Source organism: Pleurodeles waltl, chromosome 2_1, assembly GCF_031143425.1.
Source record: "Pleurodeles waltl isolate 20211129_DDA chromosome 2_1, aPleWal1.hap1.20221129, whole genome shotgun sequence".
Lineage (NCBI taxonomy): Eukaryota > Metazoa > Chordata > Amphibia > Caudata > Salamandridae > Pleurodeles > Pleurodeles waltl.
The window spans coordinates 809,778,926-809,803,566 of record NC_090438.1 but is presented as its reverse complement, the minus strand read 5'-3'; the positions used below and the strand labels follow the sequence as shown (position 1 = coordinate 809,803,566).

Sequence of the window (24,641 nt, the reverse complement as noted above, 5' to 3'; positions counted from 1 at the left end):
TATTTTCCAGGGACTCGCAGGACGACTCTTTTGCTACTAGTACCACATCATGTTTACCCTTGACTGAGGTAGGGCTGGGGGGATGATTCAACAGGGTCCATCGCCTTTTGATTGCCCAGTGGAGGAATCAAGGTTTGTGCTCATGTTTGGCTGGGTTCTTGGTCTGAGGAGCCCCATCATTGAGATTGTGATTCAAATGCCTTTCAGAGGGTGCAGCAGCCGACTCAAGGTGTGGGCCCACTTGCAGGTGCCAGGTAAGGTGATGGCGCTTTGCAGCACAAGCGGCCCAGTGTATTGAGGGCCCATGGGGTTGGACAACCATGCGGCCTACAGGGATCCTCACTATGGAACGCCAGCTGCAGGGAAACCCCATATGTCGAGCAAGGTTCCAGTGGGGTTCCTGCAACTGCACCAGACCCCCATGGGCAGGCACCTGAATGTGGAACGCCGTGCACCAGGCTGCACTCATCCCCATTTCAGTTCAATTCTCCAGATCCAACTAAGGTGTGGCGCTTAATAGGCTGTCCCCCTCTGCAAGGCCCAAAAAGCACTTGTGTTTCATGGCAGCCACATACAACTGTGTGCCCCCATCCAGGTCTCCTCTAATGATTCAGCCCTCCGGTCTGCACCGAGAACCCATGTGGTGTGTCCTGGTGCTCTGGGGAGGCAGGACATAGTCAATCAACCTCGCTGTCCCAGCAGCGTAGAGTAGGGTTTGATGATAGCTAGCAGGCAGTGAAGGCTGTAGCTGCCTAGGGGACCCCTCTGGGTTGGTCCGAGTGGCCCGATCGCAAGACCTCCTTATGGCCACCGGCCGTTACACAGTCCCCTCTCTGGCTCGGGGTGAATGAATGCAGCTGCCACCAGCCAGCCCGGAGTCACTAACCAGCATTCCAGACCTCAGGCTCTCTCACAACACACCTGTGATGCAGGTAGGACCGTGTCTGTCCAGCGCAGGCATCTGGGACCTCTCCATTTAGTAGGCCTTGTGGGGCTTAGCACTGGGCAACTCACCTCTGGGGGCTCCAGGCTCCCTGGACATTTATGCAGTTCCCCCCGAGCAAACAGAAAAGAAAGAGGGGAGACGGGAGGATGAAATGAGGGTGACCCATGCCCGATGGCAAAGTCTAAGGCCACTCCCTCCTTTAGGCCTCGACAGGCTGTATGGCAGCTGAGTGGTCCGTGGTCCGTGGCCCATGTCACTCCACCAGTGGCAGTCCAGAGGCCCATATGCACCTCAACAGCATCCCTAATTCTTCCAGAAGGAATCACAGATAGGTAGGGGAGCCGGTAACTTCAACTGCTTATTGATTACATCAAACAATCAAACAACAGGATTGGGCACGATTGTCTGCTAGAGAGCATCCACCATCTTGGCCTTCTCAGCCATGCCCCCCTCCACATCCACCTGACGTAGGACAAGGGTGAGTTGAGCACACAGCTGCAAAACTTTGAAAAGGTGGGTGAACCTGTAGGCCTCACTTCAGAGACACAGGGAAAAGGGACTTGTTCACTCCTACTTATCACTACACCACACTAGTGCTGCTTAACTCTGGACGAAGGAGGGTAGCCTTCCACCACCATGAGGGTAGAGCTTTGGGTGCCCCTCCTGGTCCAACAAGACCCCAATCTGTCAGAAAGCCTATGTCATGATGCAGACGCATGATCTGTGTGTGTGTCTGTGTATGTGTGTGCAATCAAGGTATGTAGAAAGGCTGTATAGCAAATATTTACTTGGCTACATATACTTACTTTCACAATATTATGGTAGCTCATATTTTGCAATATTTTGGCTATGACATTTTTATTTAGCAAGATATGTAAAATACCACATTCTGGAAGAGAAGCGCACCATGCACAGAAGTAATGACTTTCTGGGAGGGAGGATATGAACATTTCTGAGCAAGTTGATCTCAAAGCAAGAATTTAACTTGACAGTTGTTCATTGTTCCAGCATATAGCAGGAAAATGCAGATGGACTATCATAATTTCATTATCAACTTCATGATCAGAGTCTACCTGTGAAAGATTGAATACTTCATGATAATGATGGAGTACAACTCTCCTCCTAAATAAGGGCACAGACACCTCCACTCTGTCTATTATTTTAAAATATGCGTTTTCATTTTTGCTCAGCATGTTCCATTTGGTGAACGCCCTCATCCTTGTTAGATGAGAGATCGATTTTGCAAGCAGCTCATAACAGAGTTCATCCAATATTAATATCATATGTAGTTGTTCGAGTTGCTCTTCATCGAAGTTGCCCATAACCCCAATGTCAAATGTCATTGTTAAGTTCAAAGTTTGATTCTATAAAGATCATTTTGGCTATTGAAGCCATTTTAGACACAACCACCGCCCCCTAGTGGACCTTCTTATGTTTTATGGTCCAACAGCAGGGACACCCCTGATTATTTCCTTTATGGATACCAAATCTCGTCGATTTAAACCAGATTTTGAAGGCAAATATTTCATCTTAATGTGGTCTCTGAAAACCGAGTCATTTGCAGGACTCAACCATGTGGTACAAACAGGCGCGGAGTTGAACATGAAACATTGCAGGTCTGAAAATGAACCACCCTTTACCTGTTCTTGAATCATGACCTCGTGAGATGTGGGGCACTCCAGTGCTGAATACATTTTCTGATAGCTCCAGGATTCAAGATGTGGTAAAAATATTCCCTAAGACACAGAAGTAAAGTTTCTGACTGAAGGTCACAGTTTGGTGATCTAGAGTCGACTTTAACTACTAGCATCTTCAGAGGATTAGATCGGAGGTACAAATACTTTCTAGATTACCTGCAATTAAAAGGGCAGTTCTTAGTTTGTCACTGGAGCCTTAATGGGCATTTCATTTAATTGAGAGTGGTTCACATTCTTTGCTCTTTTGCATTTATTACTCCGCTTCTTTCTTCTTCCACACTTATTTCACAGCGTGTTTGTGTGTTCAGATTTTTCTGGTTATTATTTAATGCTATGTTCAAGTATGTTTGAAGCCCATAGGTGCAAAACTGTCTCTTTATTCTCTTCCTCTTTTTTTAGAGGATGTGAATCTATTTTCAATCATGATTTTCTGTCGGAGTTCTTTCTGAGCCACAGGAAATGGGGGGATTCCCATTATGACAAACCACAAAATACAATCTCTGTCCAAGCTCTATTTTTATCTAGGTTCAGTAATTCTATTCAGACTAGAATTCTGAATCCAATTGCAGAACTCTTTTATCTGAGTTCTTTCATTAGATTCAGATCAAAATTAAGATGTTGCTTTCTTATCAGAGCAGGCCCCACTTTTTTAAGTGAGGCATCTCACTGATTCTTTTTCTATTTAAATTTAAAAAAGAACACAAAACATTTCCTTATTTACAATACATAAACAACATCCTCAAAACACTTTGTAAAGAAGGGAAATAAGCAGGTGCTAAGACAAATCACATAAGTACTAAGGGGGCTTTATCAGATTGGCAGGTGTCAGACATCCGCCATAAAATGTCGACTGTCTCGATTTGTCAACCTTGCTGAACCTCTGGCTCATTTACAGTCGGCGAAAATGCTGAGTTTGAAACTCCTAGGCAGTAGCCCAACCTACCCAGGGCATACACCTATAAGATGTCAAAAAAGACTATTGTCTTCCAGTGCCTTTTTTCCCTGTCGCCATATAAATCTTGACCATTGTGAATGAGAAAAACCTACTCGCTGGATTGTCTCATCTCTTCTTCTCCTGTCAGGAATCATCAGAGGTATTGGAAACTATGCAAGCCAGGAGATGGCCTGCTGCTGCCACTATTTTTTGTTCTTTGGAACAGTTATTGATAACCTGACTTTTGTACGACACGAGCAGGCAACAGGAAGATCAATGAAATTTAAAAGTAGGGAAGGTTAGGAAATATAAGGGATGAGGGAAGGGCAGAATGGGAAGGAAAGGAAGGAATGAGAGAGAAAAATAAGGGAGGAGAAGAAATTGTTAAGAAGTAGAGGGAAGGGGAGAGAAGGCAAAAGAAGGGCAAGAATGGGAAGGCAAGGGAAAGAGACGCAAAGAGAAGGTAAAGGAGGGGAGAGCAAGAAAGGGAAGGGAGGGGAATGGAGGGAAAGACACTGGAAACGGTATTTCATAAAATGGGGTAATTTTTGTCAACAGATGGAATAATGTACACGCAAAGTGAAGTTGAACAAATGCATGTCACAAGTTAGAGTTGACAATCAAAAGAGCAGCTTTGTGTTTTGTTAACACTACAATGTTACAGATTATGCTTTTGTACATCAAAGTGTACACATTATTACATAATTGAAATGTAAAATGATTAAACATTTAGGCTTATGTTAGTCATATTACCATCTTTAGAAATATGTTTTCACTGATTGGTTAAATTTACCTGAAGAATGCATATTTGAAAAATCAGATTCACGATGTTTCAGATGCAGTTCTTTTTCTTTGTCTTCTCCACAAGTCTGCAGACACGAAATTATTGTTCCCCTCTGAATCATTTGAAAATGGACTTCTTAAACTGGGCGGGACTTGAGCGTCTTATCTGTAAGAACCACAATTACATATAAATGTGATAAATGAACAAGATGGTATCATGCTGTATTTGCATAATTTTGATGTGAGACTATCAAGATTTACTTTGCGCTTGTTGATGACACACAATCTGCAATAGCCCTATGCAGCACAGAAGTCATACAAGTTCATTGATAGCAGTTGGAGTTGGTTTAATCTTAATCTGACAGCTACTTATATATGCAACGGTTCACTACAAGAATACCAACATCTAAATATCGTCATGCCAAAATATCAATTACCAGAAGATCATACCGATATGTATATACAGCCAAGCCTGTGTTAAGGTTCGTAAATGTAGAGTTAAAAATAGTAAATGTAAACTTACCTATAAATACGTCACAATATTTTTGTCCAGTCAATATTTTTCTTCTCCATATTTTGACATACAACCATTGGTTCCTGCAAACGTGCCCAACCTATAAACATACATCGGCTACTTATGTGGAAATTCAAAGCATATGTACCCAGCCTTTTTACACATTTGAGGAAATAGCGATATTAAGGGCCTGAGTCACAATGGATGGTGTATGAGTAGGTGTGACTTATTCTTGTAGTATTCTAGCTTACTCATGAATTTCAGGAGTGAGACAGGAGAACAACTGTTTCATTCAAGGCTTACTCCTGGAGTTCATTCATAGCAAAATACTGGCAAACTGGGACTATAGTTGTTACTGATTATAACTTGAGTGCCTAATCAAGCAGAGGAAGCCTGGTCTTCTCACATGAAGTACTACAAGAGGCCTAGCTCCCTATCCTAAGTTGCTCATTACCTTAATCACACTTATTGTATGGTGGCTCCTTTGTTATTATATATTTATTTGTGGCAACAGGACAACCTCCAGGGCAGTACCATCTCACATACTCCAAGAATGGCAGTTGCTGTCAGAGCAGAAAATAGTGGTTCTCTCCCACTTTCAATAATTAACCAATGGTTTCACATTTTTTCCTAATAATTCTTTATATTATTAATTCATGCTTAGCATTCTGCAGTCTGTACTTTTATAATGGAAGCATTGACATTTGTCATTTTCACAAATGAGCAGAACATTGGATATGCAAAGGGGGTTCTTAGTTCTGAAAGGGCACTGGAATGAGTGGTTGGGGCTCAGTACTGGAATAAACTTCTTTGTGGAGGTGGGGGTTTCAAAAGAAAAGCCAGGAAATTTATGCTTTTTGCACAGAAAGTAAAAACTATTAATTTTAATGTTTGTTCAGAATGCTATCTAAGAATGGGACCCTGCAAGGGCTTCAATACCCGCTGAAGCATGATATTAGTGAATTAGTCAATCGCCTTATGTAGAGTTTGACATAAGGGTACTCCACCACAAATAGATATTCTGTTGTCCTTAAAATAAGTGGCATAGTAGATAATGCACTTGTAATAAGGTGGGCAGGATATCCGTATAGCTCTTTTGATAAGATAAATCTGTCAAGTTTGTGAAGAAGTAAACGTCTGCCAAAACTCTTAATCAATCCCTTAGATGAAATACATATGTTTCCAGATAACTTGATCTCAGAAAGAGACACCCATCAGTATACAACTTCATTTATGCAGATCACATTTCTATGGCTCAAATAAGTTGCTGACAACCAACTGAGCATCATACATGCTTTTTTTAATCTCCACAAACTTTGATTTTCACGTTTATTACACATGGTGTGGCAAACACCAACACGTTTCTACTCCTAAAGAGTCTTTACTTTTCAAAATGAAGCATTCTGGGTATTGTAGTTTGAACTACAAGTTTAAAAAAAAGGAAAACGAAAGAAAACTATTTTTTAGCAGAGCTTTTGTGCAATTATATGCATCAAAAAACAAATGTATTTTTCTCTATATTGCATTTCGTTCTGAAACCTTCAAATGCTGTCATGTTAGCTAGATGGTGTAATATTACAGATCTGAGATCAAGTAATGCAAGAATTAATACAAACACTTCAATTTCAGGATTGTAAGTTAAAGAGCTGAGAGCCCGTACGTGGTTTTCGTCCTACTATGTGAATTATTATGATGTACTCTACAATGTTTATACTCAACAGTGGAGTCTTCTTTATTTTGACTATGTCTCATAGTATCTATTGTATCTATTTTGGTCTCAATTAAGTCTAAAGCTGTTCTGCCCTGAACAGCACTTTGAATTAATAGAGACCAAGATCAAACTAGCAAAATATTACTCCAAACAAAAACACAACATGGGGAAAGCTGACAATACACAATGGGATACACACCTTACCACAGAGCAAACACCAGATTTAAAGACTCTATTTGATCTTATGTATGACCTAGAGGATTCAACTTACACTGAGGCAGAAGTCTTAGAACAGCTTGACATTGACACTAATGAACATAAATTCTGTGAATTAAAACCAAAATCCACATTTTGCCCTGCTGTTACACCCGCCAATTAAACCGATACATTTAATGAATTTGTGGTAATGGATCAGGAAAAATTAAAGAATAACAGAGAAATTAATAAAGAAAACATAGTCAACATCAACAAACAAGACTATGTCAATGAAGGTTTTCACCATCTATCAGGTGTTGGGAACTATGAAAAATAAAAAGCAAACCCTATCAATAAAATGAAAGTGCCATTAAAAGAACAATTGAAGAAATGGCATGAGGAATGATTACGTAATGATGACGAATACCAATTTTTTAAGAATGACACCACAATACTTCCAAAAATATACTTCCTACCTACAATTCACAAGACATTGACAAATCCACCAGGAAGACCTATTATTTCTGGTTGCGGCTCGTTACATGAAAACATTTTGGTACATGTGGAAAGTTATATAGCACCAATGGTAAGTACATTAAGGATACGGGTGACTTCTTAAGAATCATGGCGGGTACTAAATGGCAACAAGGTTATCTTTTTATTAAAATTGATAAAGTTGTATCATTGTATGTATCAATTCAACATAAGATTGGTCTTCAAGCTGTAAAATTCTTTCTGAGACAACGAAGCATCAAAGAAACACAACACTTAAAGATGTTACTTGAGATAATAGAAATTTGAGTAAGAAACAACATTCTTCTTTTTAATCATGAGATGTATGTACAAAAATGGGGTACAGCTATCAGAATATGATTTTCTCCAAGCTACGTCAAATTAACAATGGGCTGGTGGGAACGTGAGCCTGTAATGAACAAAATGATGCATATCTTGACAAAGCTGTAGTATGTTTAAGATATATAGATGATTTATTCTTAATTTGAAATGGAACTAAAGATTGATTTCTCACCTATTTTCAAAAGATCACTGAAAACGTTTTTTCTCTAAAATATATGCATAACATCAGCTCCACCCAAAGTGATTTTCTGGATGTAGGGGTATATATTAAACACAACTGTATAGAAACAATATTACATAGGAAACCAGGTGCTACAAACAGTAAATTGCGCGGATGAGGCTTTCATCCCAAAACTTTAATAAAAAGCATTCCGTATGGAGAATTTGTAAGAACCAAAAGTGTTGTTCCGATGACTCAGATATAAAACAGCAATTTGAAAAGTCAAACAGAGATTCCATTATAGAGGATTACCTAGATCATACATCAGGCAAGGTGCAGGGAAAGCAAAGCTAAAAACACATACAAAAATCCTAGCCCAAATGAATAAAACTGTTGAAAAATATGATACGATCAGATTAATATTAACATACAGTAAGGAGAGCAATTACTTCATTAAAGTTTCAATAAACACTGGAATCTGATCAGCAATGACCATGACATCGCAATAAAAATTAGGATGACACCTCAAGCTATGTACAAGAAAGCATCCGTAAATAAATACAGACTGAACAGAAGTCACTTTATTGATGAACGAAACTCATCCTTATTGGAAAAGTATTGTAGTGGATTTGTCAAGTGTAGAAAATGTGAGGCCTGCAAAATTGGTATGAATACCATATTGCTTTGTGATTTTAAAAAAAGAACATTTACCATCAAACTATAAATAATATGGGAAAGTCAATTTGTAGTCTGTTATTGAATGTGAGTGTGGCTTGAAACATGTTGTGAACACCACATGCTCTTGCAAAAAGAAAATACTGGAACCCATACCTGCTGTCGGAATAATGAAAAGAGCTATGCATTAGCAAAACATTATAGCCAAAATTGCACCTGCGATTGGCGGACCAATATTATGGGATTGCTACCACTCCCAAAAATGAGAGAGGTGGGAGATAAAGCATTACACCTCCACACCCGGGAATCAAGATTCATAATGGGACTACATACTAAGGCCAATACTTATACTTTTTTAGTGCCGCATATGAGCCGCTTTTTGACGCAAATGCGGCGCAAATGTACAAAATACAATTATATTTTGTTAGTTTGCACAGCTTTTGCGTCAAAAAGCAGCGCAAATGCGGTGCTAAAAAAGTATAAATATGGGCCCAAGTATCCATTTGGCCTTGATAAGGATGACGAAATGCATGTACACCTGTTATACAGATTGAAACATTTTTAGTACTAACTTCAAAGAGAACACTTGAAATCATTGATAAGGACACTTAGCCCCTCACTGTACAAAGTTTTTGATATGTTGGTATAGATCAATGCAAAATTGTGATAGATGGTCTCAGCCTTATAATACTATGGCACTTAAACAAAATGAAGAGGAGACCACAGTCTAGTATTAAAATTGTAGAGTACCATCATAATCATTGTCATGATAGAATGAGAACCACATATGGGCACATATGGGAAATTGATGTGCTGGTATTAATTCTTGCATTACTTGATCTGTAATATTATGACATCTAGCTAACATGTCAGCATTTGAAAGTTTCAGAAGGAAATGCATTATAGATAGAAACATTTATTTGATGCATATAATTGCACAACAGCTCTGCTAACAAATAGGTGTTCTTTCATTTTCCTTTTTATTTTTTAGACTTGCAGTTCAAACTATGATATCCACAATGCTTCATTATGAACAATATGGGTAAACTGTATGTAGGTGAAAGTAAAGGAGTACTCATTCACCTTGAGAGAGACTCTTTAGGAATTGAAACATGTTGTTGATTGCAATGCCTTTTGGAATAATGTGAAATCAGAGTTCTTGGAATGCAGTTTTTCTTCTCAGTAGACTTATCAGGAGCACCGGAAGGTAGAGCACACTGCCAACTCTGGACCGCATTGTTTTGATATCTATCTATCTATCTACCTATTGGCAGTCGTCAGTAGGTAGTTATAGTTAGGGCGCCACTTGATGAATCTTCACAAAATATTCAAAACTAGTATGTCACTCACTTCAGGTGCTGTCTTGAAATTTTTGTGGTGAGTCGTCAAGCGGGGATGAGAAAAAGGTGTGTTTCCCAAAGTGCATTTTTCCCATGCAATTTCTCATAACAATTTTAGACATGACTACAGCCCGAATCACTGGACGGAATAACATCACATTTAGCAGAAAGCTAGCTCTTGGTCCAGAAAGGATGCCTTTTGTGATCTGGTGTAAATCTGTTCAGTAGTTTTTGAGATACTCAAAATAAAACAAATAGATATCTAGGGGTGAAGATCCTCTGCAGTGCTGACAGTCCCATGCTGGTGTCTGATTGGCAGCCAACACTTCAACCAGGAAGTGTTGGAAGCCATTTTGGGAAGTTAAAAGTAAAGACAAGGGGGCAGGGTAGGAATTCCCTGACCCCCTAGGTGTGGTGCTGGGGTCCCCAGGGAAACTGCCTGGGCCAAAAAGCATTTTTTTATTTTTATTTTGCTGTGAAATTGCAGAGGATTCATAAATCCTGGCAAAATTAAAAAGGAAAAACAAATCCAATCTTCTGCAATTGTTTAAAGTTTAGCTCCCAGATGGGCCTGGTCATGGGGGCATATTAACGTTTTTTTGGGGTGAGAGGGGCGCACGCAGTGCCCCTCCCCATGACCAATCTCGTCCCCGGGGACCAACCCCTGCCTAGGGCAGGCCGTAGTTGTTTTTATTGGAGGGGAGCCACGCGGCCCCCCCACCTGAGGCCTATAAGAACCCCGGGGATCACCACCTCCCCTGGGCTTCATGAGTAAATTGGAAGGGGCCATCCAGACCTTCTTCCTTTGCTCTGTAAGGCTTTTGGGACCACCACCTCTATGGGGCCACGGTAACATTAAAAGGGGGGGAGGTCTGTGCAGCCCCCTCCCTGGCCATATTTAGTCCCCGGGGATGACCCCCTCTCCAGGACATAGCCATCATGTAAGAAAGGAAGGGGCCATGTGGCCTCCCTCCTGGGCCATTTTGGCCCCACGGACCACCACTTCTCAGGGCTGGCCCTAAAAAAGAAAGGAGGGGAGCCATGTGGCACCTTTCCAGGAGCCATTAATGGCCCTTGGGACCGCCACCCCCCATGGCTGTCCCCCTATGTCTTGAGGTGCCCATTCTTGGGACATAGTAGTTTGCTGTTGCTTGGCAGAAGCTATGACTTAAGCAAACTGTAGGGCGCTCCCAGTGGGCAGGAGCAGGAAAATTGCTCCAGCCCGCAGGGAGGAGACTTTTCATCTGTTTTCCTGTCCTCTGCCAAGCAGGCAGGAAAACTGATGAAACAATTGCTCACGCAAGCAGGGAGCAGCATTTTTTGCTGCTCCCTGCATGCGGGAGCAATGGGACCACAGGAGAATTGAAGCTCCCCCGTGATCTTTAAAGGTCTACAGTTTGGTGTAGAACTGTGGACTTTTCTTGGATAAATAAGCAGATGAGGAAGCACTTAGAAATAAAAACATTACAAGTGTCTTTGCTGAAGAGCCGATCCTGTAAAGGACAAATCCTCAAATCTTCTTGAACTTATCCAAGGCGAAGGCAGGGTGTTTTATCTTGAATTCCATGTTTAAAATGTGTTTGAAATACTTGATGGAGGTGAATGAATTCTTGCTCTATTGGAAAGCAATTTCTTCTATGATGACTGCGACGAGTGGGATCCCTCCTGGACTCTTCTGGTGGGAGCAGAGTCCACCCTTCATCCCCTTGTTTGGTGGTGATTTAACTCTTTGTAGATCTCTTCTCTATACAAGGATTCATGTTAGCACATTTTTCAGTAGGAAGACGCTTGAGGAACAGTCACAATCCCAAAATTACAAAAGACATGGTCATGGGAGGTATTGCCTCATGGTCCTTTACGCAGTAGTAGTGTACAATGTGCACTACACATTTACCTAATGAAGCAGCATTATATTACATGTGAGGACATATCTGCAAGAGCAGATATGCCTCTGCTATGTCTTTGACAATTGTCAAATATAGTGAGTGAACAGGGAAGCCATTTTAAGTAAATGGGCTGGACACTGGTCAGTACAAGTTCCCCAGCTATGTGATGGCAGCACTGAAAATAGGGATGTTTGGTATCTTATTAATAAACCCTCACTGGTTCCAGTGATGTATTCGCTAATAGATGCACCCAGTGGGTACCTTAGAAGAAAAACCTAGCACTACCCGTAAGCTGGCTGACTAGCTCTAACTAGCCTGCCACTAGCCTGCCACCACCAGGAATGTTTAAGACCCCAGGGATGAGAGCATTTGCTCTCCGTCAACCAGAAACAAAGGCTGGTCTGGCAAAAGGATGACCTGCGAATCTACATTTCAAGGCAGGGGACTTCAAAGAAGCCCACCACCCTTGATATGTAGATCTGACTTCCCTCAAAGGAGAGGATGCTGCCCACCTGCCCCAGGGCCCATTTGGCATCTTGACAGGCTGGAAAATTAGTAGTAAAGGAGGCGTGTCCACCTCTTAGGTCAGACCCACCCCTACGGTGAGCTGCCTGATGTGGACACAATTTTTGAAAGCCTGTCATCTTGGTGATGTCAGAACTAGGAACTCTGGGACAGTGTTATGCCCACTTCACACAAAAATGGTCATGTGGGAGTGTAGTGACCCTATGGGTAAATAGCCTATTGGCTACTACCCTACACTCCCCAAAAATACCCTAGATTCAGTATTTAGGGGAGCCCCTGGCACTAGGAAAACAGACCCTCCTTACCTCAAGAAGAAGGACACTCTAGAGATGCCAAAGACAAGAACTGAGGATCAATGACAGATGGGGCGTCAACCCTGCCAGCCTGTCTGCTGACTTTGACAACTGTAAGAAAGATGCCTCATCCTACCACTGCTGAAACTTCCAAAAGACCGGGAAGACTGCCAGCCTTCCCCCAGCACAAGGAACTCCAGTGGAGCAGCATAGCCACTTCCCGGCACCTTTGCAGGCACCCAAGAAACACTGAAGAGGACTCCGGACCACCAAATCCTGATGCCAGACAGCACCACTGTACCCATGCCTCCTAGCCCAAGTTGCAGTGAGCCAACAGTGCCAACGTAGTCCCCAGTCTCTCCAAAGTCAAAGTCCATTGTGGGTTTCCCCACTGCAAACTTCACACCGATGCCTGCAGCCTCTTTGTGCTCGCCCCCTCAATCTCGACCGCCTCTGGTGACAGCAACTCGATGGTCCACTGCACCTCGTCACCTGGATGGTCTAGACCAGGGAGAAGTGGACCAGCGCAGGCTTTGTTTCTGTCAACCCAAGAGCAATGGCTTTCACCCCTGGGGGTCAGAAACGTGTCTAGTGGTGGCAGGCTATTTAGAACTAGTCAGCCCAGCTTGTGAGTCTTGAGTCCACTTGTTGGTTATCCGGACTGGTACTCCAGCCCACGCCTGCAACCTGTTTCTTTGGGCCCACCTCCACTGGTGACGGACACCCGAAGGTCCAAGAACCTCTGCACTCAGACGCCCTGGACCGAGGAGAGGAGGACCACTGGTGTCTCTGCGTCCCCAAGCATCACAAGAACTGAGCTCACTTGACAGGACTCAAAGTCCTAACCTGCAGCCTCTTTTCAGCTGGACTAATCCCCACTGACTAACACTGGGCATTGATCATAGACCAATACTAACCTTAGGTCCAGGAGATTGGCCCTGTAAATCACTGTACCATACCTGTTTGCCATATTTGTTTTTTCTCCATAGGATAACACTGCAGCTTCACAGAATTGCACTGTCGACTTTTCTAATCTGTAAAGATTTTTCTTACAAAGCGTACTTACCTGATCATATTGATTCTGGTGCCAAAACATATATAATGATACTTGTTATTTTTGTAAATTGGTGTGGAACTCCTTATTGAGTTGTGGGTCTCATTTATTGACTGTGTGTATCTGGGGATATCTAACACATCTCTCTGATAAGCCTAAGGCTCCTCTACCAAACTACCCCTAAAAGGAGCATCATGGGATTACCAGAACATGCTCCTGTCTACTAATAAGGGAACCCCTGGAATCTTTGCAGGTATAAACATTTTGATATAGTGAATAAAGAACGCGGGGTTAACTGCAGGCCAGGCCCAAGGGGTGGATTAATGTAGAGTAATTTAATATTACTTTACATTAAAAAAACCTTAACAATTGACTGAAATAACCAAAGGTTACATGGATGGTATAGTTAGGAAATAGAAGTTTTAAAAAACTTAGAAATTCACTAAAAAACACAAAGGCTAGGGTGCTATAGTTAGGTTCAGATTTTACACACACAAAACCATAGAAATTCAGCAGTTATAGTTATACTTATTTCAAGACACTATAACTTGTGCTTTAAGGTAACTATAACCCACACCCTCACCATACACTGCTACTTACCCCACATATTACATCCGTAATGACATCTTCTATGACATCATTCAGAATATAACTCCAAAACTTCTAATAAAATTATTGATGAGAAATACCAAGAACATTGATTATTGTAATCTGCACCACATCGCCGTCTCCAGGCTGTATGAGGAGTCTGAGGGGAGAGATGTGGCAAGGTGAAATGGATCATTAGAACTACTGATAAAGGGACACACGCAGGTTTAGAAATTTGAGTAAGACAGAGATGGAGGCTGGGAATGCACTTGCCACTACAGTACAGCTAAGTGCCCAAAACCAAAAAGTTCTTGATATTACAATCCACAGAGAGAAAATATGATTGGGACTGTGTAAAAACAATTAAGAAAAATCAGAGTGGTAGCATATCCAGCTTGGTGCATTATGAGAAATGAAATCTGTTTGCAATCATGAAGGAATTGAAGGAGGAGTAAAAATGTATTCAAACACTAGTGGGCGTGTGTCCTGTAATTACTGGCATCTGAAGAAGGCACTTCACCGAAACACGTCATGCTGGGGTGAGGAAGTGGAATCCAAGAGTGCCTCTGGCTCTGTAGTGGAGCTGCTTGGTTTGGACATTAATTACGTGCAGTGCTGCTTGCACGAAGGAGGCACCCACCTGATAGAGTTCGGTAACAATGAGCAGCATTTGGGTGAATGTACTTTTGTTTGTTACCTGAACCGCCATTGTCCCCCTTTCAAACACATGCCTGCTTCAGAGACAGGACATGACTTACATGAAGTGGCCCAGATTACAATAATCAGCGTCTCCAGGCTGTATGAGGAGTCTCAGGGGTGAGATGTGGCAAGGTGAAATGGATCATTGGAACTACTGATAAAGGGACAAACGCAAGTTTTGAAATTTGAGTAAGACAGAGATAGAGGCTGGGAATGCACTTGCCACTACAGTACAGCTAAGTGCCCAAAACCAAAATGTTCTTGTTATTACAATCCACTGAGAGAAAATATGATTGGGACTGTGTAAAAACAATTAAGAAAAATCAGAGTGGTAGCATATCCAGCTTGGTGCATTATGGGAAATGAAATCTGTTTGCAATCATGAAGGAATTGAAGGAGGAGTAAAAACGTATGCAAACACTAGTGGGTGTGTGTCCTGTAATTACCGGCATCTGAAGAAGTCACTTCACCAAAACGCGTCATGCTGGGGTGAGGAAGTGCAATCCAAGAGTGCCTCTGGCTCTGTAGGGGAGATGCTTGGTTTGGACATTAATTACGTGCAGTGCTGCTTGCACGAAGGAGGCACCCACCTGATAGAGTTCGGTAACAATGAGCAGCATTTGGGTGAATGTACTTTTGTTTGCTACCTGAACCGCCATTGTCCCCCTTTCAAACACATGCCTGCTGCAGAGACAGGGCATGACTTACATGAAGTGGTACAGATTAGAATAATCGGCGTCTCCAGGCTGTATGAGGAGTCTCAGGGGTGAAATGTGGCAAGGTGAAATGGATCATTAGAACTACTGATAAAGGGACACACGCACGTTTTGAAATTTGAGTAAGATAGAGATAGAGGCTGGGAATGCACTTGCCACTACAGTACAGCTAAGTCCCAAAACCAAAATGTTCTTGGTATTACAATCCACTGAGAGAAAATATGATTGGGACTGTGTAAAAACAATTAAGAAAAATCAGGGTGGTAGCATATCCAGCTTGGTGCATTATGGGAAATGAAATCTGTTTGCAATTATGAAGGAATTGAAGGGGGAGTAAAAACGTATTCAAACACTAGTGGGCGTGTGTCCTGTAATTACCAGCATCTGAAGAAGGCACTTCGGCGAAACGCGTCATGCTGGTGTGAGGAAGTGCAATCCAAGAGTGCCCCTGGCTCTGTAGGGGAGCTGCTTGGTTTGGACATTAATTACGTGCAGTGCTGCTTCCACGAACGAGGCACCCACCTGATAGAGTTCGGTAACAATGAGCAGCATTTGGGTAAATGTACTTTTGTTTGCTACCTGAACCGCCATTGTCCCCCTTTCAAACACATGCCTGCTGCAGAGACAGGACATGACTTACATGAAGTGGCGCAGATTACAATAATCAGCGTCTCCAGGCTGTATGAGGAGTCTCAGGGGTGAGATGTGGCAAGGTGAAATGGATCATTAGAACTACTGATAAAGGGACACATGCACGTTTTGAAATTTGAGTAAGATAGAGATGGAGGCTGGGAATGCACTTGCCACTACAGTACAGCTAAGTCCCAAAACCAAAATGTTCTTGGTATTACAATCCACTGAGAGAAAATATGATTGGGACTGTGTAAAAACAATAAGGAAAAATCAGAGTGGTAGCATATCCAGCTTGGTGCATTATGGGAAATGAAATCTGTTTGCAATCATGAAGGGATTGGAGGAGTAAAAACGTATTCAAACACTAGTGGGCTTGTGTCCTGTAATTACCAGCATCTGAAGAAGGCACTTCACTGAAACGCGTCATGCTGGGGTGAGGAAGTGGAATCCAAGAGTGCCCCTGGCTCTGTAGTGGAGCTGCTTGGTTTGGACATTAATTACGTGCAGTGCTGCTTGCACGAAGGAGGTACCCACCTGATAGAGTTCGGTAACAATGAGCAGCATTTGGGTGAATGTACTTTTGTTTGCTACCTGAACCAACATTGTCCCCCTTTCAAACACATGCCTGCTGCAGAGACAGGGCATGACTTTCATGAAGTGGCGCAGATTACAATAATCAGCGTCTCCAGGCTGTATGAGGAGTCTCAGGGGTGAGATGTGGCAAGGTTAAATGGATCATTAGAACTACTGATAATGGGGCACACGCACGTTTTGAAATTTGAGTAAGATAGAGATGGAGGCTGGGAATGCACTTGCCACTACGGTAAAGCTAAGTGCCCAAACCCAAATGTTCTTGGTATTACAATCCACTGAGATAAAAATATAATTGGGACTGTGTAAAAACAATTAAGAAAAATCAGAGTGGTAGCATATCCAGCTAGGTGCATTATGGGAAATAAAATCTGTTTGCAATCATGAAGGAATTGAAAGAGGAGTAAAAATGTATTCAAACACTAGTGGGCATGTGTCCTGTAATTACCGGCATCTGAAGAAGGCACTTCGCCGAAACGCGTCATGCTGGGGTGAGGAAGTGGAATCCAAGAGTGCCCCTGGCTCTGTAGTGGAGCTGCTTGGTTTGGACATTAATTACATGCAGTGCTGCTCGCACGAAGGAGGCACCCACCTGATAGAGTTCGGTAACAATGAGCAGCATTTGGGTGAATATATATGTATATATATATATACATATATATATATATATATATATTTTTTTTATTTTTTTTTATTTAATTTATTTATATATATATATATATATATATATATATATATAGTTATTCCTTTTCACCAGTATGATGACTGTCTGTAAACCTTTGTAGACCTGCTGCCCCTGTTTCATTGTTGGAGTACTTAAAGTTTGCGGCGCGGAGGGGATGCAAAGGAAAAAGGGGGGTCCCAAAACAGGCTTGAAATCCAATGGATTTTACATAGACTTTTGTATTTTGTGTAGCATGAAAACAGCAAGTCTGATTTTGCTGAAATTTGGCAGCATTAGTTATTAGGGTGCACAGATGATTCTCTTGGGTACTGCAGGTAAGTACAATAAGAACTTCATAAGTTATAACGTTTTTCACTTTAGTGATATCTTGTAGCACAATACTACTAAAAGTAGCAAGGAAGCCTAAAAATTTAACTAGACTGCACATGTAAAGTTTCAGAATTAATGCATGAACAACTAAAAGACCCATTTATGGTCACACACAAATGGAAACTTATAAACAAATACATTACGAATATATCATAGCCCACATACATTTTCTTTGCATGCTCAGTGACTCACAAAATAAAAGTGGCCCAACAAGTTAAGCAAAAACATCTTTCTTATGCAACCCTGTGCAACAAAATGAAAAATTGCCATAGCAGTGAACCACACAAACTACTATTTGGAGGACATGATAATTTGCCACTAGGAAGAAAAATCTATTTTTTTATGACTATACCAATGATTGTCTTTCATTCACTTTGGCCTCCATAGGTAGCACAATCCTACTAAAAGTAGTAAGGAAGCCCAAGGAGTAACCTAGTCTTCATGTGTATAATTTTAGGTTTACTACATAAACAACTGAACGGCCCACTTATGGTAACATGCTAATGGAAATCTATCAACAAGTACCTAACAAATAGAACACATATTACTCTACATAAAATTTTCTTTACATGGTCTCTGGCACACAAATTAAAACTGTGTCCAACAAGCCAAAGAAAAAACATCTTCCTTATATACTCTTGGGCAACAAGATAGAAAAGTGACTCTGCAATGAGATACACAAACTACTATATGAAGGACATGATAATTGGTCATCAAGAAAAAAAATCTTAGTTTTTGTAACAACAATGACTGGCTTTCATTCACTTTGGGCTTCATATGTAGGTCAATCCTACTTAAAGTAGCTAGAAAGCCCAAAACATAAACTAGACTGCTTATGTAAAGTTTCAGAATTACTGCATGAGCTAAAAGACGTGTATGGACACATATTTACGTAAACCAATAAGCAAATACCACTCTGTAGTCGTAGTTACTATTACCAAAGATAGGAAGTCTTCATATAGTTCCCTCCTTAATAACTTTCCATCCATTTGACAAATCACAGCACATTTTCTAGACTCCTAGCCACATTTCGAGATGATGTAAATTTTTGTGGTGAATCCGTAAGGGAATGCAAAGATAAAAGGGGGGGTCCCAAAATGTTTTTTTTCACCAATTTATTTTCTATTGACTATTGTATTTGACGTAGCGTGAAAACAGCTAAATGGATTTACATTAAATTTGCACAGAGATGTTACTTTTTGGGTACTGCAGTTAAGTAGGGTAAGTATTTTTTTAAGTTATGAGGCATTTAAACTTAGTGATATCTGTCACTGCTGTACTCACAGAAATTCGCAAAGGTTTGTGAAACTACCTTTGTACATGCCCGTAAACTTATTTAAAAATATACAAAAAAGATAAATCAATTTCCATACCTATTACCCTTAAATAAAGTGGTTATATGTAGAGCCCTACTACTTATCTGTATCTAAGGCCATCATACTGAACACAACCAAAGAATAGTAAAAACAATATGTCTGACTTTTCATTCTCTAAAATCATTCTTTACCCAATTATATACTGGGTTATCATGCCATTTACCACAGTATACTGCAAAGTTATTACAGTATACTATGGCCGAAAATATAACTAAGGCCTAGCTGTGATACTGGATTGTGGTACACTTGGATTACTCATGGTGTCGCATGGGCAATGCAATTCATTAAGTCAGATTTAAAAAGGAATGGAAGGCCACCATGTGTGGTCCTGTGTTGATTGGTAGATCAGAAGAAACCCAAGGCAGTGCAATTGCTGTTTTGAGTTACTTTGCACACCATAATCTACATTGCTGCTTCATTTAACATACATCTGTATGCCACACTACTATAGCCATTCCACTATAGCTATTCCACTCTACGTCACTCTACTCTATGCTGTTACAGTGGGCGTAACCTCATTGTACGCCACTCCAGTCTATGTCACTCTACTGTACGGCATTCTACTGGACTCTATTCCAATATAAGCTTTTAGTCTATGCCACTCTACTGCTGGCCACTCCACTCAACTCATCTCTATTCCACTATATACCACTCCACTCCACAACACTGCACTGTATGATATTCCACGCCACTCGAGTGTATGGCACTGTATTCTATCTACGCCACTTCATTCTATGCTATTTGACTGGACCCCACTCCACTGTATGCTGTTATACTCCACCCCATGCCACTGTACACGACTCCAGTCTACACCACTCCATTAGATGCCACTCCACTGTCCATTACTCCACTATACATTATTACACTCAAAGCCTTTCCACTGTATAACACTTTGCTCTATGTCATTCCACTCTACTCTATTACACTGTACACAACTCTACTCTACGCCAGTCCACTCTATGCTATTACACTCTGTGCAACTCCACTCTACGCCTCTTCAGTGTATACTACTCTACTGTATGCCACTCCGTTATACACTTACTCCAATATATGCTATTCCTGTATGCCACTCCACTCTATGCTATTCCAATATATGCCACTCCACTCTATGCTACTCCACTCTAAGTCACTTCACTACATGGTACCACACTCTACACCACTTAATTCCGTGCTCTTTGATTGGACCCCACTCCAAAGTATGGCACTCCACTCCATGCTATGGCTCTCTACCCCATGCCACTCTACACCACTCCATTATACAGCACGCATCTGTATGCAACTCTACTCTACGCATTTTCAGTGTACACCATTTCACAGTATGCAACTCCGCTATATGCTACTCCAGTATATACTATTTCACTCTACCTAATTCCACTATATGCCACTCCACTGTATTCCCTTTTATGGCAGTGCACTGTATGCTACGCCACTGTACGCCACTCCATTGCATGCCACTCCACTCTACCCCACTCCATTCCACACTATTCCATTGGCTATCTTTCCATTGTATGCCGTTCAACTCTATGCTATTACACTCTACCAATTCCAGTTTACACTAATTCCCTGTATGTCACAGTCTACGCCACTCTACTGTACACCATTCCCATTCCACTCAACACTATTCTACTGCTCCAGTACACTCTCTGCCACTCCAGTGTACTCCACTCCACTCTGCCCCACTCCATTCTACACTAGTCCATTGAACGTAACTCCATTATACACCATTCCATGCCATTCCACTATATTCTACTTCACTCTACCCCACTCCACAGTAGACTGCTCCACGATACACTGTTCTGCTCTACGCTACTCCACTCTACACTATCCTACTGTATGCCATTCTTCTGTACTCCAATGCATGCTATTTCACTCTATGCCACTCCATTCTACACTATTACACTGTATGCTACTTCAAATTTTGCCCCTCTATTGTATGGTATTCCACTCTAACCCACTCCACTGAACCCCACACCACTGCATGCTATTATACCCTGCCCCACCCCACAATACACCACTTCAGTCTAAAATACTTCACTCTACGTCCCTCCACTGTGCAATACAACACTATGCACTTTTATAATTTATGTGACTCCACTGTATGCTACTGCACTATATGATATCCCACTCTGTGTCACTCCAGTCTACACAACTCCACTGAACCCCACGCCACTGCATGCTATTATACCCTGCCCCACCCCACAATACACCACTTCAGTCTAAAATACTTCACTCTACGTCCCTCCACTGTGCACTACAACACTATGCAGTTTTATAATTTATGCGACTCCACTGTATGCTACTGCACTATATGATATCCCACTCTGTGCCATTCCAGTCTACACAACTCCACTCTACGCTGTTCCACTTTATGCCACCCCACTGTATGCTACTCCACTCTACGCCACTTCAGGGGACTCTCCTCCACTCTATATACCTTCAATCCACAAAACTTTACTACACTTTGTGCCACTCTACCAGACTCCACTCTATCCAGTACACTCCACTGCCCACATTTTCACTTGACTCTATGCCTGAATGCTCTTTTGTAGTACACTCTACTCCACTCTACAACAGTTTCCAACACCGTACGATACAGCATCCCACTTTATCTAATGAGATCCCATTCCACTTGATAAGTTTCCTCGACTCTAAGCTACACCACTTCAATGTATGCCGGTGCAATCTACACTAATCCAGTGTACCCTACTTCACTCTACACCATTCCACTGTGCACTACTCCACTCCATGCTATTCCACTCTATTCCACTCCACTCTTCTACACCCCCTTGCAGTCTTCCCTTGTATGCTATTCCATTGTATGTTACTATACTTTTACAGTAATCCACTCTGTGCCACTTCAGTGTACACCGCTCCACTCTACACTGCTCCATTATAAGGTACTTTCCTCCACTCTATATAACTCCACCTTATACAGTACAAGTCTACCACACTTCATGGCACTCTACAACATTCTACTCCACTCTATCCCTGTATACTCCACTATGAAACTCCATAGTCCACTCTATGTCCATACATTCCAATGTGCAACACTCTATTCCACTATACACTGCTTTCCTATATGGCTCAGCACTCCAATCTACTGGACAAGACCCCACTCCACTTTATAACTGTTAATTGCTTACACTTCACCAGTACACACCACTCCATGCCACTCTGCTCTACAACACACCAATATACTCTATTGTACTTTATTCCACGCTATGTTACACCACTCCAGTCGCCTGTACTCAACTATACAAGACTTCACCTCACTCTATGTTACTATACAGCAATCAACTCTACGCAGCTCCACTGTTTCATACGCTACTGTACTCTATGCAACTAAACTATAACATTCTACTATACTGTATGCCATTCTGACCCTCTATTTCTGTCTATCCCCCTTCACTCCACTGCACATGACTGTACTCTACTGTATGCCACCGTACAACACTGTGCACAACTCTTTCTATGCCACTGTACCCCACTTTACTCAACTCTACTCTGATACACCACTCCACTGTATGCCACTCCACTCTATGCCACTCAATGCCATTGTACTCTATAATACTGTATGCCAATCCACTGTACCATGCTATACAACACTGTACTGTACTGCACACCACCCCACTCCCAAAAATCAATATAGGCTGTATGCCACTCTACTCTACTGTAGTCTACATCATTTTCCAATCCTGTGGAACACCCAACTACACTCTACTGTACAACACAGTACTCCAATTTATGACACTTTACTGTATGCTATGCCACTCCACTATACTGCACTCCAGGTCCACATAGTCTGCAACAATCCACTGTGCTCTAAGACACTTTACTCCACTGTACACTACCCCACTCTAGTGTACTCCACTCTACTCCACTTTATTCTACTCTACGCCACTGTACTATACTCTGCTATATGCCCTTCCACTGTCTGAAACTCTACTCCAGTGTATGCAACTCCACTCTACAACACTGTACTATACTCTATGCCACTCTATGACATTGTACTCCACTCCATGCCCATCCACTCTATGCCACTGTAGTACACTGTATGACACGCATGATATAACACTGTACTATATGACTTGATACTCCAATCCATTATTCTCTCCTCCACTGTACTCTACAACACTCAACTTGATGATACTCCACTCTATGTCTCTCTACATAACCCTACTCCACTCTACAACACTCTACGACTGTCAATGACACCCTACTCTACTGTTCAATAAGTCATTCCACTGTACAACTCGTTGCTCCAATCTAGGAAACCTGACCACTATATGAGACACCATGCCACTACACTATATAACACTTTACTGCACTATATGATATGTAACTACACTCTAATATACTCCACTCAATTCCAATGTATAATATGCCAGTCTATGACAATAGACTTTACATCACTCTCCTTCAATGTACAGCATGACACTACACATAACAACTCTGCACTTCTGACACTGGACTCTGTGATCTGAAACACATTTTTATTAAAAACGTTTTAAAAAGCTTACTTATAGTTAGGAAAACTTATTTTTCCTACACAAACCAAGTTTAAACTACATAAACTTTTTAAAAATTTGATTTATCCATCACCTTCAAATTATTATAACTAGCGAACCTCGTTACACGCACTTTTCAGCTAGCTAACCAGACAACACTAACTATATAAGTCACCACTCCACCATACACCGTATTCTCACAAACAATAATACTCCACTGTAGAACACTACACTCTGCGAAGCCCTCCACCACTGTACTGCACAGCACTACACTTGACAACACAAAACACTCTACTCTATGCCACTACACTCTATACCACTCTGTTACACTCTATGCGACTCTACAACACTCTACTCAATGACATTCCACTCCACCTCATTCCATTTCATAGCATTCCAGTTGACAACACACCACTGTACAACATTCAACTCTACTGTTCGACACACCATTACACTGTACAACACGCCGCTGCATTCTAGGATACTCCACTCCAGATATGACACACCACGCCACTCAATTGTATAACACTTTACTCCACTGTACACTATGTCACTCTACTCTACTTGACTTCACTCTATTACATTCTACAATACTCCACTCATGACACTAGACTCTACAACACTCTCCTTCACTGTACTGTACTACACTCTACTTTACGATAGTCCAATCAATGACACTCCACACTGCAATTTGAAACACATTTTATTAAAACATAAAAACCATCAACATACAGCAAAAAATACAAAGATTAAGGATAATTTATAGTTAGAAATACATTATGTATTCTTTGTATACAAACCCAACCTAAAATACACAAGCATTAAAAATTGTAAAGTTATAATTATAACTTCAATTTATAATTTACGCACAGCCGTCAAATTACTATGAGTTGCACACCTCTGAACAC

General features: G+C 41.5%; 1 protein-coding gene across 8 annotated transcripts in view; it reads right to left on the bottom strand.

Moving 5' to 3' along the window:
- Positions 1-24,641, bottom strand: part of LOC138268696 (glutamate decarboxylase 1-like) — a 1,137,623-nt gene that overhangs the window by 647,208 nt on the left and 465,774 nt on the right. For all 8 annotated transcript variants that reach the window (XM_069218676.1, XM_069218622.1, XM_069218640.1 and 5 more), the window contains one exon: positions 4,371-4,526. In XM_069218676.1, the coding sequence (XP_069074777.1) occupies positions 4,371-4,482 (112 nt within the window). In that variant the 5' untranslated portion in view covers positions 4,483-4,526. The remainder of the gene's footprint in view (positions 1-4,370; positions 4,527-24,641) is intronic.